We start from the raw sequence: 18,277 nt of genomic DNA, 5'->3' as shown, positions 1-18,277 counted from the left end.
GGGACGTAATCCAAGACAGTTCCTCTGTTCACAATATTTATTTTTGTGGGTACTTTTGTTGAGAGAGGAATGAACGCAGACGAGTCTAGTGGCTCTAATACTCGCCGTCTAATGGTATCCAATTTAACATCGATGCTCTATAATTTTTCTTCATCTACGTAATAATATCAATTCTCCAATTAAGCGGAAGAAGTGGAAAAAGTCCATCCACTTATTTTTTTGTTTGTTTTGTTTTTCTTGATCATCTTGAGTATTAGACAGAAGAGGAAGATAAAACTTTTTCCATTAAATATTGGGGGACATTTCCGCTTCTCAATACCGCAGAACAGTTCTGTTTCCGACAATAATTTTAGTGATACAATGAAAAACATGAGTTATCATCATTTCTTCCCCTTAACTGCCAAAGTTTACACAAAACAATCCTAAATACCTGAAGAAGGATAGTAAAACAGGTAAGACTTCCTCAGTACCCTCATTTTTTATGATGAATTGACACGTAGATATAGGGACAGTCCAATCGGTCCACCACAAGAATCGTAAAGAAATCCAATAACAAAATTTTCAAATATACTCAGCCCTCCTGGTCGCCATCTTGGCAGCCCTAGTTGCGAGCGCTCCCAAGGAGCACACGAGTCCTGCCACAGTCTCCCAAAATGTAGGCCTTCGCCTCTTCTGATTTCCCTGATCCTGCCAATAGCTGTCAGAGAATCCTGAATAGACTCGCGAACGATTCCTGTGAGACTCCTTCGGATTCTCGTTGGTATCGCCACTAGATCGCGACCTGGGCTGATGCTTGACGATTCCCTTCTCCTGTTTTCCCTCGCTGAATACTCGCGAGTGGCCGCTGTCATGTGAACCTCTTGAACCCCTTGAAGCCCCTGATTCTCTCCTCAATTGCTGGACATTACTCAACCTTCGTTCCATGAGGTTGACCAAATTATGATGTAACCTGCTATCATTCTCCTGGATCATCGGTAACTGACTTGTTCGCCTGGACGAATCGATGAGACTGACAGAGTCCACTTGTCAGGCGTATTCAGTGTCTGTCGAAGCTGACCTCTCAAGGCCCTCGGCATGACCTGAATGCTGCTGCGAACCCGGTGGACCCGGTTGTCCCGCCTGTTGCTGTTGCGCTTGCGCATAAGCCAGTGACTTTTGATAACTGAATAGCTGACGCTCAAGGCTGTAGTTTTCCGCCTGGAGCGCTGCAATTTCTCTCCGCATCTGTTGGTTGTGAACCCGACAGACATCATCGTATTTATGGTAAGTCGCTTGGAAGAGGAGATGACTTTCGTTCCACTCTAGACGGATTCTCAGCTGTCCTTTATCCGTCAAGAAGGGACAGTGATTGTCGTTTACTTCATTGACCCCCAAGCTCGTCTCCATGATGATGCCCTCGTCCGCGGGTTCCTGTGCGTAGTACCGGGAAAATGGAGCGCCAGGGAGGAGGATTGCTTCTGCGTCCGGCTCGTCTCCCCGCATGAGAAACGCGGACCAGCTGATGTATCGAAGGTGATTTCGCGGGACGTTGTGGATGTCCTTGTAGACGAGCTGAAGGCGAACGGTGTCGGAGTGAAGGTCCGCCCGGATGGCCCAAGCTTGTTTGTCTCGGTCGTAGCAAGGTGCTGCAGGGAGGCTTGCATGTCCCAGCGCCTGAACAGCCACCTCGGAAATGGTTCTCGCTTCGACCATTTCGAGTGACACGCGCAGGATTCCCTTGTGTGCTATGTCCGACCAACGAACACGCGGGTGCCAACCGAAGCCTCTACCCTCCGCGTCAGACAGGTCCTCGATCTGACCTGATTCCATCCTTCGCTCGCCCTCCCCAAGGGCTACGCTGTAGCGCACACGACAGCGATGATCGAAACCCGTCAGGCGGACCAGATAAACACTCAGGCGACCTTCCTGACGGACTTCGCCCTCCTTGTTCCCCTGAGGGTAGATCGCAAGGTTCCAATCGAACCCGCCGAATGTAAAGTACCCTGTCTCGAGTTTATTCGGTTTCTGTTGACCTCCGGTAAAAACTCCCGTCAACATTCGGACTTCTGCGGTGAAGACCGTCCGCACATTCGCCATGGATAACTCCAGTTGGAATTCCCCGTTCGGATCCGCAAAGTTGCGGCTATAGAGGTCCGAGACCGGAATGTAGTTCCGGTTGCCCTGGGCTGGCGCATCGTAGGTGAACTTCACGCGTTTTCCGGAGAAACCTTCATTCACTGAGAAGTGCTCGCGGTTGAGGAGGGTGAAGGTGAAGTCTACATAGACACGTAAACCTGGTGCCGCGCCACGCCAGACTAGATATACACCGAGGACCTGTTGACATTTTGGGATTTTTATTGATAAGGGGTTGTTGTTATGGGAGAACCTCGTATTCCTTATTTTCACATCTCTGACATTCCTTGCCACGTTTACTCTACCCTTGATAGTCCTTGTGTATAATGGAATGCAAGAAATGGGAGGTTTTGCTGTATAGGTGCTTCGTGACAAGAGTATGGCTCGCAGTAAGGACAGAAAATATACGAAACTGGAGGTGATTATCATAAGGGTATCAAGGGATTCTGAGAATTCTGGCCATAACACCTTCATAGTATGGGAATATAAGAAATGGGAGATTGTATTTCCTAAGAGTCTTATGGCTAGAGTACACATTCTAGTGAGATACAGAAGTATAAGAAACCAGAAGTGAGAACCCCACATTTCTTATATCTTAATCCCTTATATTCCTCTCACTTCTTATGAAAATAATTTGCATTTGTTTTTTCACTCCATCATATTTTTGTTAGTATAATTAAATATATTGTAATTATATAATTTATGAGAGCTTGCACTGTACAAATGCCTCATCAATTTTTATATTGTTCTGTCTAGATGCCTCATAAATATGAAAAACTAGACGTCATTCTCATAGGAAACTGAAGGAATATGAGCAATTCCACGCCAAATCCAAAGCTTGAAAAATTTTATGCCTGAGAGATTCTTAGCAATCTTTTTATGAAAAGTTTTGTATTAAAGGAATATTATGAGAAAAAAATTAGAAAGTAGTAAAAATTAGGGAATTTATGATTTTTTGAAAATTTTTCTTTTTTTTTTTTGGATGAAAATTTTTTTCACATCTTCTTCAATATTATAATCCCCTTTAGAGCTATCAAAATCCTTTCCAATACACCTTAAGCACATTAAAAAACTTTCAAAATGAGATGTAGCTCGCTGCATTCGCTTCAGTTTTACGAGGTTTATACGCCAAAACGTATTTTTTTTATCACTGCTGCTAGGTTCACTTCGTATTCTGGAATTCGCAACTCGGGAATCGATAAAGCGCTAATCGTATTTTATTCTTCACTTTTTTCTATCCAAATTTCACAACTTTTATTGAAAGTTGGCAGGAATTTTCTAGATGACGATGGTTTTACTACTAGGCATTATTTAGTTTTATATATTGTTCAAGAGTACAATTAATGTTATTCGCGGAATCTTTAGTAAAAACTGTAAAATTCTGAAAATAAAGACAACAATTAGATACTTCCGGGGCTTTATCCATTATTATTAATAGAAAATTTGAAATTTGCAAAAATCATCATAAGAATAAAATCAACTGTTGAGAAGTGGTATCAACGCCAGTCTGGTTATCGGCTGAAATGTTTGATCTAGAATATAGATGCTGCGAGATATCATGCTTCCCTCGCCATGCGCTTCGATCGGTCTGGTTGAATCTAATGGCGAGCGCATAAACACATGTCGATTGTTCTTTCAAAATGTATTCCGTTGGTAGGTATCGATGCAATCTTTATAATAAATATTGTTAACCCGAGTGATTGAGTTTACTGAGCTTATTTCCAAAGCCTACAACATCAATAGATATAGCTATCATAATTATCGTTCAACGATAAGTGTGTCATTGTAACTAAAATTTCAAGCTATAATCGAATTCATTTGAAGCATAATATCTCATGATATCCCCGGAATTCAGATTTTCAAAAAATGCAAAAATTTTCCAAATTTCAATGTAAATCAAAACAACGATTATTGCTATCGCCTTCATCTTCGAACTCGGTGGAAAAGGCATTCAAACAATTTTTTTAAGCCATCATTCAATTGATTCAGAACATTTTTTTGGTTATCGTAGAACAACAGATTTTTGGAAAGATTCGAAAATTTCAAAAATTGTTCAATTAATTGAATTTTAGTCAATGTCAACGAACAGGGCTCAACACGATCTACATTTGAGAAAAATAAATGATTAATTCCATTGATTCATTAGCGAACAATTGATGAAAACCTCTGTCACCTACATCCATACGGACACGGTCTAAAAATTGCATTTTCGGACTTTTTGGATCATAATGGGCCGATATAACGCAAAAAATCCGAAACTTTAATTTAAACGATTACAAAGCTTCTATTCGGAAGCAAAAAATAAGAATGGAAAAAATTGTGGGGTATTTACTGAAAATTGAGTTTTTCAATTATTTATAATGAAATTAATCGTGGATTTATGCATTACAGAATCAACAGAAATATATTCATCCGACACTTCAATAAAGCTAGAAGAAAGATGAAAATTTAATACGCTGAGAATTCAATCTAGTTTAATAAAACGCGAATTACGTTAAAACCAACAAATAAGAACGTAGAAAAAAATTGTAGCTCGCACGCGAGTTACAAGAAAACTCTAAAAAAATTAAAGTATAGCTCTTTGAATTCCCCAATCCCACAAAAATCCCTGTCAATTTACCCGAATTCAATTTACCCGAATTCCTTACAAATTAATGAAAATGTAAGTTTTAATAAGGGTCCTATTTTGTACCGCGCTTTTGTTTGACCCAGACTTCCATTTCGCCATAGTTTTCCGTACAATCTTTTCCATATGTCAAAAATTCCATCTTTTGTCACATATAAATTGTAGTACGAATTCATTCATTCCTGAAATAATAGGAAGATAAACAGCAATTTCCCGTCATTTTCAGCAGTTTGCACATTCAAAGTTTCAATAACTGCCAAACTACTGTGAAAAATTGACTTTAACCTCGTCATTTTATCGTCACTTCATTGATGATTTTTCGTAAAAATTGTAGATTAACAAAATTAGGTTTTTGTCTTTATCCCAATTGAAAAGAAAACGCATTTTGGCACATAAATCGTGTAAAACTGTAGTGAATGCAGTGGGTGACATTATATTTTAAAGGCTTTTTCATTTTCTAAAGGGGGCTGATATATTAACGATAATGTAAATAAAAAATTTTTATCAAAGGAAATGAATATTTGAAAAAAAATCCTAACTTCGAGAATTATCAGCATTGTTCACTGATTTTTTTTCTAAATGTTCGCCTCATGCCCAGCTTTTCAGAAAAAAACTGATAAGAGAATCCCAAACGTCGAACTTTCTGGGCTTCGGATTTGTTGTGAAACTGTTTTTATAGAACAATAAAATATAGGGGAGGGTGGGGTAAAATGGATACTTTTGACTTTTTTTGAAATTTTCACGACGTGTTGAATTGTTTATGAGATGGAATAATTTTATTTTTCAATTGAAAGGACAATTCGTCTCGTTTGTGACGAGATTATACTGAGCTCAATTGATAAATCTGTTTCTGACTTAGGAATATTTAAAAAAAAGTAAAAGGTGTCCATTCTACTCCACCCTTCTCTAATGAATGGGTGGTTCTATGACATCAGGCAGTCACTAGTTATCTTTGACCAAAAACGTGTTTTTGTATGTTTATATTTCGAAAATTAATTAAAATGTTATTTAATCAGACCTTGTCCCCTCGGGAGAATGCAACTGCCCATCTCTGAAATCCACAAACTAGCTCTTTGCTGGTGACGTCTCTTTCCGGGTCACGTACGACACTCCTGGTAACGACAAATGAGAAGACCCGCGTGCCACCGCGATCCGGTAGCTGCGCGAATCTGTACAACAGAGCCATCACCGCATCACGAGGTTTATACTACGTTTCCCAGGCAGTTTCGACCTCCCTCCAGCGTTGATTCTCCTGATGGTTATAGCGTCGCTTCGCGTGCCACCTACACCTGCACATGAAGGAAATGTTTCAACATTTGTTTACAAAGGGGGTAGCCAATGGCAGTGGAGCATCAGGGTAGTTGGAAATGTACTCTCGTTCAATTCCGTTGAATAAACCGCTGCTTTCGCTAATTGGAGAATGACTGACGGGGGACCATTAACATTCAACCATTAACACATGTTGTTAGTCCTTGCGAATTGAAAATTGTTGGACAAGAGGATGAAACTGGACAAGTGGTGGACTATTGGGAATTAGACTAGTGGGACTAATTCGGTCATTTGTGGAGGGACATTATCTACACAGATTCATGTATATGAAACAATTTTGCAAACAAATCTAGCCATTTCTCTCGAAATAAAATTCTCTCTATAATACATCTATTGAAAATTTTTTGTGTTCTGCACCGATTTCTACTGATAATTGTTGTATTCATTTTCTAGGAGAATTCAACAAATTCGGAATTTGCTAATATTAATTATCCTCTTCGTAGTTTCTTTTATAGAAATTCATGGCCATGAACGTTTCCTTTCTCTTTGCTGTACACTGATAGAATGATTCATTCATCCCAAACGAGGTTCGTTAACTATTAACGAATGGTGGAGTTGAATATGACCAAATAAATATTCGTTAATAGTTAACAAATGGTTAACTTGAAAGGTGAAAGTCTAGTCAAACAAGACTTCTCAAATATGCATTCGCTAACTATTAACGAATGAACATTTGGTGAGACTACATAGACCCTAGCCTTCAACCAAATCCATTTGTTAACAATAACTAATCCTGTCTGACAGTGTATTTTTTTGTTTTCTATTACAAAGTCTAAGAATAAAAACATAAAGAGTTCTTCGAACTGCATAAGTTGTGCAGAAAAGAAATATTATTAGCCTTTTCTGTTGGAAATAAATTGAAAAGCACTCAGCGATGATGCACGATTTTTGATAGAATTTGAATCGAAATTTTTTACACGTTTTAAAATGAAGTTGCAGGAGAGCTTTCATTATCGAAGAATATTAAATGATTTGCAAAATTTGAAGTAGAGAAAATGATGCTCCAGAGTTTATACTGTAAGAGTCGCCAACAATCTTGCCTGTTTTCAATCTAACCAAAATAGGAATGATGCATTATTCTCCCTAAGATTAAGCATTAGTGTTCAAACCTTCAACACCAGGAAAAAAAAATTAATGAATTTCCGGACGATCGTCGGAAAGTTGAGTAATCTTCCCTATTTATCACTCGAAAAAATTCTTGGAAAAAGAGAACGAACAATCCAAATTCTAGTTATGAATAAATTTTATGGAGAATAGGCTTGTCAAAATGTCAAACATAACTAATGCACAAAAAAGATCGTGGATACTGTTTAAAAAACAGTAACCGAATGACCGCTCAATTTGGGAAACAAGTAGTCCATTGCACAGGTATAATTTAATATAGTTTTTTTGCTAATAAATTAGCAATTTGCTTCCGAATGGATTAATCGAATTAAAATAAAAATTTTGATCGAAGTATCGAAGTGCATACTCGGTTCCTTCTTTTTTCTGTTACTAATTCCACATTAGTGGAATCCCTCTCGAAATTCAATCTGAGGAGAATTTTAATAGATTTTTCTTCAAAGATAATTTAACAAAAAATCCTAGTGAACGGAATTTTTTAAACTAAATGGCAACTGAAGACGAGAAAAACGCAAAAAACGTGAAAATCGACTTCTGGGCATTCTTTAGAGCCTAGAAAGTTCCTGATCAAGGTTGAACTTGAGTCAACCATGTGCCAACCACATGACACATGACTTTTGGTCAACTTTGGGTCCATTTTAGCTTGACCTTGGATCAACCTTGGCATGACCTGTTGATTAAACCTTGATTAAAACTTGACGAAACTTTGGTTAAACCCTGATTAAGCCATGATTAACCTTCGACTAAATCCTGATTAAATCCCGACTAAACCTTGACTAAACAACGACTAAATCCCGACTAAGTCCTGACTAAACTCCGGTTAAATCTCGACGAAGCCCCGACTAAACCCCGACTAAACTCCGACTAAACTCTAACTAAATCCCGACTAAATCCTGGTTAAACCTCAATTAACTGCTTTTTAAGGCTATAATTTCAAAGTAAATGATGTAATCGCAACTATCTTCGAAGTCGAGATAACATCCAAACGAATATTTCAAGCCATAATTGAAGAGAATTCAACAATTATTTTTCAAATGATCGTTGAAAAACTAAATTTGAAAGAAAAGCTCACATACATACATACATACATACATACGGACCTAAACAGCATATTCGAACTGTCTAAAAACAGCATATTCGAACTCATGAGATCAAAATTAGTCATCCTGACACAAAAAAAATGAAAATTTCAGATTTGACGAATTCAATGCGTCCATTCAGAAGCAAAAGCAATTAAATATTGGAAATAAATATAAATGTTGGAAATGAACAATAATAACAACTCGAATGCATCCATTCTTCCCTCTTCTGTTTCTTTCCAATATTTATTGATATTCGAACGTATTGGTTTATAGAGCCCCCTGATTTCTGATCTTTTTTTTCAAATTTAGTGATCACGCGGCCACTGCTTTTTAAACAGACGCACGATCTGATTTTTTCATGTCACGTTTTCTTTGGTTTTCCTCAAACTTTTAGCAAATGCGATACATTAGGTTGGAAAGAGTTTAGATAGGAGGCGACAAAGGCACAAATTACAAAAATGGGAAGGAATATCTCAGAGTGAAAAAAATTTACTATGTTGAAACCATTCGGAAGCCTACCATAAATTTATTGATGGCGAAGAAAGCATTAAAACATCACTCAATGACATGCTCGCTGCGCCCTGCTAGGTTTAAACGCTCATTAAATAATTAAATTAAACACGTTAATTCGATTTAAAGCCGTCCGATCGAATTATTGAATTTTTGTTTATCATAGATAGAATATTATGGAAACAATATTTCGGTTGGCTGATGGTACTCTACTGGTATGCAGCTCGGACGTTGTAGCGCCACCGAATACGTGTGCACACGCGTTTGCCTGTAGCGTTTGCGAGCGTACGAACACCAATATCATGCCCACTAAATTTTAAGAATTCAAAAGATTTTTATCTTTTATAAATCAAGACAAAAAAAATTTCATTCCGTTCTCTTGAATTGAAGTTTCCGGAGCTCTTTCTAGCCGAATCTAGCATCTCTTGAGAGATCATAAGCTAAACTGGTCTACTTGAGCTTGAAATTGTCCTCCAGTGAGAATAATTTCATCAAAATGAATGAAAATTAGTTATATTAGTTCCAAATTCCATTCCGCTACATCAGAGATTCCATGATTTATCAATGAATTACGCAAATTTAATGAATAACTTTTACCTGGAGAGAAGATAAACCCTTCCATTACATCAAATTAATTACAAACTTTCCACTAAAATTACATTCTCAAAATCACATTTTCGTAATGAACTGCAACAACATCTGTGTAATCACGACAAATCATCCATTTAAAAGTTCATATTCCAAACAATTCCACTCGACAGCTCTCGATTAATAGCCAATGAAATGTGACATTTGATGAAATGGAACTCTATCACCCCCTCCAATTCAATTTTGATCAGTTCCAATATTCAGACTCTCCAATTTTTCCGTCACAGAATATTTCAAAACCTAAAAAAATATATCACATTAAATTTCTGAATGAGTTCGATAAGATGAATACCCAAGGGAAAGCGTAAGAAGTGACTCCGAGATGAATCAATTTTGAAGAAAAAAGGTTGCGACCCAGGTGAGTCTACTCCTTTGCTCATCCAAGCGTTATTGATTTTTCATGCGGCGAAGGGAGGAGGGAGTACGTAACAAAGTGCTCAGGACATTTGGCTTTTTAGGGTAACCTCGAGTAGCTCCAAGGAATTATGCTGGAACGAAAAGATGAAGAAACGTTGAAAGTAGCTGCAATACTCCATCGTCAATGGGGTTTAAGATTCACAAAGGTGGGAAAGAATCAGGCTGCCATTGATGCATTTCGAAGGGCTTTGGAGGAAGGTGGAGACCATCTTACCACTCTCATTGGGCTGTGTGTTGCACTGTTGGAGAATGGAAATTATGTGGAGGCAGATGAAATTTCAAAGAAATGTTTTGCAATTGGTGAGTCTATCTGAGTTTTAGGTAAGTGGGGATAGTATCGAGTTTCTTGGAGTTATTAGAATTCAGAGAAGACGAAAAGATCGAGATAAAAGATAAACATGGGGATTAACATTAAGATGACAGATTAAACTTCAGATATAAATTGAGATGATTTTATCGACCTATAAACTTGGGTTGCAAATTTGATGACCATAAAAATCGAATATAAAAATCAACATTTTCCATCGTTAAAAGATGAATTGATTGTTAAAAATAATCGGAATTGTTTAGGAGATAATAAATGACTTGAAAGCTGATTAAATAACGAATTAACAATTGTTTGAATCGGTTGAAGGCCGATTTACTTTTGATTTTTATGATCTCCACTGACCTCCACTAAAATAATTTTTTTTTCAGTGAGTTTATCTAAATTTTGGATAACTAGTCATAATATCGAGTCTCTGGAATTTATTAGGATTTAGAAGAAATAAAAACATGAAGAGTAACTAAAAATCGCGAAAACAAAATTGATTCCATCTGATTAGCTGAAAGTTGTAGATCAAAATAAAAAAAATTGGATGAAAAATGAATATGAAGATGAATGATAAAATGCTAGATGAAGCTTCGAATGAAAATTGATATAATTTTGTTCGGCCTATGAATTGGTATTTCCAACATGCTGACCATGAAAATCTAATCTAACGATAAATTTTCCACTTATAGAAGATGAATTGATTTTTAATGATAATCTAAACTGTTTAGGAGGTAATAAATCATTTGAAAGCTCATTAAATTAGGAACCAATCATCGTTTAAATCGGTTGAAATTCGGTTTACTTTTGATTTTTATGATCTCTACTGACCTTCACTAAAATATTTTTTTTTTCAGTAAGTTTATCTGAGTTGCGGATAACTAGCGATGATATCGAGTATCTTGAGGTTATTAGGATTTTTAAAAAATGAAAAGATGAAGAATAATAAAAAATCGAGAGAAAAAAATTTTATTCCATCTCATTAGATGAAAGTTGAAGTTCAAAATAGAAAATGAAATGAAAAATGAATATGAAGATGAATGTTAAGATGACCGATGAAGGTTCAGATAAAAATTTGTATAATTTTGTTCCGCCTATAAACTGGTATTTCGAATATGATGACCAAGAAAATTGAATTATAAAGATTACAAATTTCCATATTCAAAAAATAAAAAGTCATTGAAAGATGGTCTAGATAGCTTAGAGGATAATTAATCACTGAAGTGCTCATTCAATTAGGTATCCACAATAGTTTGATTTCATGAAATCCGCTGTTCCTTTTGATTTTTACGATCTTTACCGAGTTACACTAAATTTTTGATCATTTTGGAATGAATAATGATTTGGGAAAAAGCATCAATTATCGGTTAACGATAATGGGAGGAATGATTAACTATTACCAGATATGGTGGAGTAAAAGCACTAATAATGACCAGAAACCACCGAATCCACCGACAAGAATCCTACCCAAATTCTGCAGCTGGTCTTCTTTATGTGAATATTTCTTCCTCATAACCTCCAACGACTTGAGCTGCGGGGCACATGCTACTTCACCATCAAAATTTATGATTTCGCTATATTTTATGGGATGTAAAATTCAATATTACCATTTTTATAGTTAGAGGGGGTGAATAAATGAAGATCTGAAGCAGTATCATTTGCTAGAAATGGAATCCACTGTTCTTGTATGACATGTAGTATAGGTGATCCAATAAAAAATGAAAAATCCGTAATTAGCAATATTAGGAGTGATTGTGACAAAGTGGCATCTTTTAGTAGGAAAAAATTATTCCCAGGATAATAGTTCTTTTTCTCAAGGATGACACCTCCCGCCATTGCTCAATGCCATTTTTCATTTTTAAACATCAATGATCCCTCATGATATTGCGGGTAATATATACTCTCATTTTCTCTTGTAAATTACTTGAAAATGAAGAATGCTTTTACATCCCTCTTGACCTGAATTAGACCTCCAACATTAAACATTAGAATCTGAAATCCCTTTGTTCTCACATCATTTCACGACAATAGATCCTGGTAATTACGAGGCAAAATGGTTGAGAGTGGAGACGCTGTACAAAATTGGAGAGTTTGGGAGTAGTCTCGTGCACGCCTATCGAGGATACCATCAGCGTCGTTATCCCTTCGAGAATGGAGTGTTCTGTGGGAGGGAAGCCCTCGAGAACTGCATTGGGCGGAATACGGCTGATAGCTTGATGGAGGAGTTGATACCCTGGATGAGAAAGTTGGAGGAGCGCCGAAATTCTCTGATCGCCAAGTTGTCGAGTGGAGAGGAGAATGAGTTGGGTAGGTTTGAAACATGTGAAACGATTAAATATATGACCCCGAGAAGAATGATTGTTAGATACCTATATAGATCATCTAGATGATGAAATGATCTTAACTCTCTGAGGTGATGGGTGTTTTCACCACTCTATGCACTTTCCGTAAGAATTGCTCGTCACCACTCCGCCGGACAAAGTACTACCCTAGTAGACATCAAATGTCCAAGCGCCGGCGCCCGGAATTTTAAGGGACGACTCTCATATAGATACGTGTGGCTATCCAGGTAAGAATTGACGAAGGGCGCAGGACTGGTCAAGCCTTGAACCAAGGCTCATAAATGCTGAATGCATCATCCAAGCTTGGATCAGAACTCATTGAGCCCTGAAATGATAACCACGTTCTCAGGCTGGGTGACGAGGCTTGAAGGAGGCCTGAAAAGGGATTCATTCAAGCCTCGAAATACCAAATATCATTGTTCTTCAAAATATTATGTCATATTTATGTTTATTAGTGTTATTTAACGATTACTGATCATCCCATAACGTCCATTATCAAAAGAAATGAAAAAAAAATTTTACCCGCCGGAATTCGATCCTAAGTATTTCTGATCTCTAGTCCGATGCCTTCTCCACTTGGCCATTCGAACAATTGTTGAAATTTAGGATTTTATTTTGGTATAAGAAGTACTGGGCGTGTATTGAATTTGTTTTTCCGTTTCAACCATTAGCAACTGTTTTTTATGTATTCCAACATATCAATGAATCAAAAACTAATTGATTCATTTTTTTAACGAAATTTGGGAAGCCTCTCTTGCCAAGGGCTGCCGCAAGCCTTGTCCAGACCTACCTCGCTTAGTTTGACGGGAGGTCACGGTAATGTCTATTGACTGGATGGAGAGACTTTTCTTCGCTGATAAATATGAAATTATTGACGAGGAAGGTGACAATTAGTTGGAATGTAACCTTGGTTGAGCTTTTCCGTATTCAGCCTCAATACTTTAAGCCTGAACTAAACCTGAATTAAGACTCCAAAAGCCCCATCTCTCACCCTCATTTCAGGCTGAGGTAAACGCTAAGATCAAGCCTGCTCCAGGTTTGTGTCACTGACCCTCACCAAACCAAGGCTCGTACAAGCTTGTTCCCATCGTCAGCCTATCTAATTCCCATCTGGGTAATAGCGGAACGTCCCCGCTAGTGCACCCAATATACGAGACCAAATGTCTGGGCGCGCGCGTCCAGCGAATGTCACCCTGCCGATCACAATTTCTACTAGGGTACTCACGACGACTTTCACCTTAGCGGTTTAAGAATCCATAATAATCATAATCATTAATGAAATTATCTAGATGATTCATTGATGATAATAATATGATCTTGTTATCTGAATTATTCAAGCAATCACCTAAATTCTCCAGATGACCAGAAATACTACGTAAAATTCAAAGACTCGTGAAGTTATAGGTTTTCGAGATATTCCTATTTATCAAGATAATGTCTAAGAAATATTAACCTAGATCATTACCAAAGAGGTAATCAAAATGTTCAGTATCTAAATAATCATCTATATTGTTCAGGTTGTAAAAAAATTCTTACGAACATCAGAAAGTTGTTAACTTATGAGTTTTTCGATTTACTCACATAATCATTCAGATGATCTCCAAAATTAGATCATTTAGATGATTATCAAGATAAATGTTATACGCATTTTGAAAAACTTTCGAACTCAACTCTTAACAATCATAATGTTCGCCTGAAAGGGTACACCGAAGAGTACACAAAATTCCGGGTCAACGATCCTGAATATCAACGCGAATACCGTATGAAAAAATTTCGGCGAATGTTAACAAGAAGATACCAAGGATATCTGGCAGATGATACCCTCTTTCTCGAGGGACTCCTTGAGAATTCCGACTCGGATTCAACTAAAAAAAGAAGTAACCAACAGTTGTTGGCCCTCATCCAGAAGCACTTGACGCGATCGAGTCAGACGACCGAGGTAGCCCGTATCCATAAGTCCTTGTACGTGTTTCGTTTCAAGAGACGTGAAATAACAACACCTGGATGGAAGAAATCTCAACTCAATGAGAGACTATTACGGAAACATAATATCGTGATTGAGGTACATTCAATGCTGATGAGACTTCATGAAGCCAGAGTTGCAAGAAATTATCCTCTATTTTTCAGGTAAAAATATATTCAAGAAGATAAGCAAATTACATCTTTAGGAAGGAGAATCAATGTTGATATTTTTTAATTTAAATCGCGCAATTTTGACATATTTTATGAAAAAAAATTCAAGCTAAATGTTTGATGGAATATGTTCGTGGCTATGAAAGAAACTCTCTTGATAATTAGTCTAAAAATTGCTGGTCCTCTGCGTCCATGTGGTGCACAAGTACCTCATTAACAATTTCATTTCATCTCATATAGTTCTAATTTCCTTCTGGAACAATAACATTCCGTAATTCCGCACATGAAAAAATTCGATAGCGCTTCTGCCGCTGAATTTTATCCGATAATTCTGTAGCGAAGTGGTAAACGAGATGAGTCGAGGCCAATTTTTACGAATTTGTTCGGAATTTAAAGGAAATAATGAAATTTTTGTGATGATTTTTTCTGTGGCACACGGTCTGCTAAACCAAGAAAGTTCTCATAAAAATTCTATTATTCCCTTCAGATTCAAAAATATTCATCGGAAATGACCTCCAGGTCGAACTCTACTCTGTATTTTTTTCCTACCGAACTCTGTAAAAAGTTTCGCATTCTTGTGACGTTTTTTCACCCAGAGATGTTCCCGCATAATTTTCCAACTTCATCCCCTCATCCCCTAATATTAAAAAAACTTACGAATTATTCTCATCCTTCATTTTAAAGATCCTCCGTGTGAATTCATGAAATCCCGTGAAACCCCACTTTTCCACGTTCATTCTCCCTCCCCTCTTTCCACAGCTACGTCGACAGAGCAAAGTACAAATTGGACTCATACCACACCTCGATGTTCCCTCAGAAGTCAGACTGCCTAAGAGAACTATACAAAATGGTTGCCCATGCTTATGTAGACCCGCGGGACGTGACTGGCATAAAAGATCCCACCGCAAGAGAGCGTTACCTTAAACATCACCTTGGAATACGAGAGGCTGTTCTCCCTCGGGACGAGGACCTAGCGTGGATCCCTTGCGGGCAGGAAAGAAAGTCGAAACTCGAGGTCTTCCGTCGACGTTTAGCCCTAACGTCTGAGCCCCTTGAGCTAGCGTGGTTGTTTCACGAACTTTCCAAACTCCACGTTGAGACAAAATCCCTGGATTTGGCTAGGTTCTACGCAAAAAAATCCCGGGACTGGAGCACTGACGCTGGCGACGACTGGTGGACACTAAACGCTAATCACTTACTGATCCGCATAGAGATTCACCATCACAATAGGAACGAAGCCAAGGAGGCCGCCATCTTGTGCTATTTGGGCGCTAAGAAGATGGGGTTAGACTTCCTCGCTGATTTCTACGTAAAAATCGCCCGAATTGTCGATACCATCGACCTCGAGAGGATGAAGGGCCTCGATGGGATCGCAATTCGAGAAAAGATTGTCTCCAAACTGATGCCCACGGAGAAATTGAAACGAGAAATGGACTTTTTACTACAGCGTATGGACGTTGTCCCCGCCAGACGGCGATTATCCATTGTACCAGGTTGTAAAACAATCGATAAGAAGTTCAAACTCCCCTGCAAGAGGAACACAATTCGTGTCAAGCCAACCATGAATCCAATCAAGGAATCCCAACGCATTTTACTGCGTCAGTATGCTCCATCACGGAAGATACCCGGTTGGATGGATTTTGAAGATTATCGATAATCGGAATTGAATTCGTGACCGATCAACCGCGATGGTTCGCAGCTATGTCTTGTGGAGATGGGTATCTCGCATTGAAAATGATCATCGATAATCGTTGGATGTATCCAGGTTTTGTGTATTACAGTAGGGGCTCTAGTGGATCCTATCGCCCGTGAAAATGATGAGCATTTTATTCAAATGGTTTGAACAAGCGTTTGAGACCAACTTTTATGAGAAATTTGTGGAAATAAACGTTCTTTGAATCAATTCAATATTCTTTGTATTATGCTTCATTTTATTTGTTCCTTCGACTTTGTTTAGGTATATCAAGGTTGGCCACTTCATTCGCGATAAATTAAGGGCCTGCAAGTGTATGTCTATAGATATAAAACAAGCAGGAGTTTGAGCGTATGCGACAGAAGGCATATGACCGTTACTTTTTACGTCATTAGTCTCTTCCTTTTTTTTATTTCTACCAATTCCATTGGTAGTAAGATGATTCCGAATGGATCCGTAGCAATTCCTTATCCTGGGAACAGGCATACAACCGTAAACACATACTACCCAGTGTCTATAGGAAAATATTCAACCTTCTAATGAAAAAGATTTGTACAAAAGATTAACTATCTCCGAAACGACTCGGCCGGTTGCGCCTATGCAAAATATCAAGCTTCAGAATTGTCTCTCTACATTATGAATATCCAAATCGACTTCTGGTGATGAACATTTGGTACCTAAAATTAAGATTCCAAAATTAATGGTGGCAAGGGTCAAAGTAAGGGTTATAAGGATCAGAATAAAGGTCATGAGGGTCAGAGTAAGGGTCACAAGCGACAGAATGAGGGTAAAATAAGGGTCACAAGGGTAAAATTAAGGCTTATAAGAATCAGATTAAGGGTCACACGATTAAAGGTCATAAGGATCAAATCAAGAGCCCAAATAATGGTAACAAGGGTTAGACTAAGGGTTTAAATAAGTGTCATAAGGATCAGATTAAGGATCACAAGAGTCAGTGTCAGGGTCCAAATAAGGGAAATGGGGGTCAAAAACCCAGGGTGAGAAACTACGGGTCACTAGGGTCAAAATAAGAGTCACGAGGGTCAGAATAAGAATCATGACGGTTATATGGGGATCATATGGAGGTGATATGAGGTTGGCGAGCGGAGCGAGCAGTGGGCATAGCCAGTAAGAGCTATAATCATACCAAATTTCAACTTACTACCTCCATTTTTCTCAAGTTATCATGCGTACAAGGATAAACAAATTGCAAAAAAAACAAAAAACCGGGGATATCTCGGAAACTTTGAACGAACGGATATATATATATTTTGATTGAAAAAAACATTGAAATCCGTCAAGATTCGTAAGATATTTGAAGGAAACACGATTGGTTACATATCTTAGGAACCGGTCGGCCGATTGCGCCCATCCAAAATACCAACCTTTAGTATTATAAGAGCGAGAACCATAGCAAATTTCAATTTGCAATCTTCTTTTTTTTCTCAAGTTATCGTGCGTATAAGTTTTCATGAAAAACGGAAACATGGAAATATCTCTGAACGGTCTATTAAAGAGCCTATATATTCTGATTGATCTACATAGAGACCATCGAGACGAGTATGTTGAAAAAAAAAATTGAAATCGGTGCAGTAGTTTTTGAGATATTGAGGAAAAATGAAATGTAAACAAGTTGTTATATCTCAGGAACTACTGGACCAATCGGGCTGAAAAATCGTGCCAAAATTGAGTTCAAAAATAGCTACAATGAGCAAAAATTTCGGATTTTTATCTACCAATATTACCGTATTTATGTTGAATTTTCTGAAAATCAATCACCAAAAACCCAAGATGAAACTTATATCAGAATAGTATATTTCTAACCTAGGGAGGGAAAATAAAGGATCCTCAGCCGCCAGTGCAATTACCAGCCGAGCCGAAGGCGAGGTTGGTAAGCACGCGGCTGAGGGTCCTTTATTTTACTTCCCGTGGTTAGAACGCGATTTTCCGTCT

General features: G+C 37.9%; 2 protein-coding genes across 2 annotated transcripts; one reads left to right on the top strand and one right to left on the bottom strand.

Moving 5' to 3' along the window:
* Positions 1–1,026: 1,026 nt before the first annotated feature.
* LOC107045588 lies at positions 1,027–5,924 on the bottom strand. Its single transcript, XM_015267903.1, has 2 exons — positions 5,757–5,924; positions 1,027–2,313 (listed from the first exon to the last, which is right to left on the bottom strand). Exons 1-2 carry the CDS (start codon positions 5,922–5,924, stop codon positions 1,027–1,029), a joined length of 1,455 nt encoding a protein of 484 aa, XP_015123389.1.
* A 3,791-nt stretch (positions 5,925–9,715) lies between these two features.
* Positions 9,716–16,444, top strand: LOC107045587 (tetratricopeptide repeat protein 25). Its single transcript, XM_015267902.1, has 5 exons — positions 9,716–9,787; positions 9,888–10,146; positions 12,188–12,463; positions 14,199–14,625; positions 15,391–16,444. Exons 2-5 carry the CDS (start codon positions 9,915–9,917, stop codon positions 16,286–16,288), a joined length of 1,833 nt encoding a protein of 610 aa, XP_015123388.1. The 5' UTR covers positions 9,716–9,787; positions 9,888–9,914; the 3' UTR covers positions 16,289–16,444.
* The last annotated feature ends 1,833 nt before the right edge of the window (positions 16,445–18,277 follow it).

Source organism: Diachasma alloeum, unplaced genomic scaffold, assembly GCF_001412515.2.
Source record: "Diachasma alloeum isolate Michigan unplaced genomic scaffold, Dall2.0 Dall_scaffold_01012, whole genome shotgun sequence".
In the NCBI taxonomy this organism is placed as follows: Eukaryota; Metazoa; Arthropoda; class Insecta; order Hymenoptera; family Braconidae; genus Diachasma; species Diachasma alloeum.
Note: the sequence above shows the minus strand (reverse complement) of the source record. Positions and strands in the feature narration are given on the sequence as shown.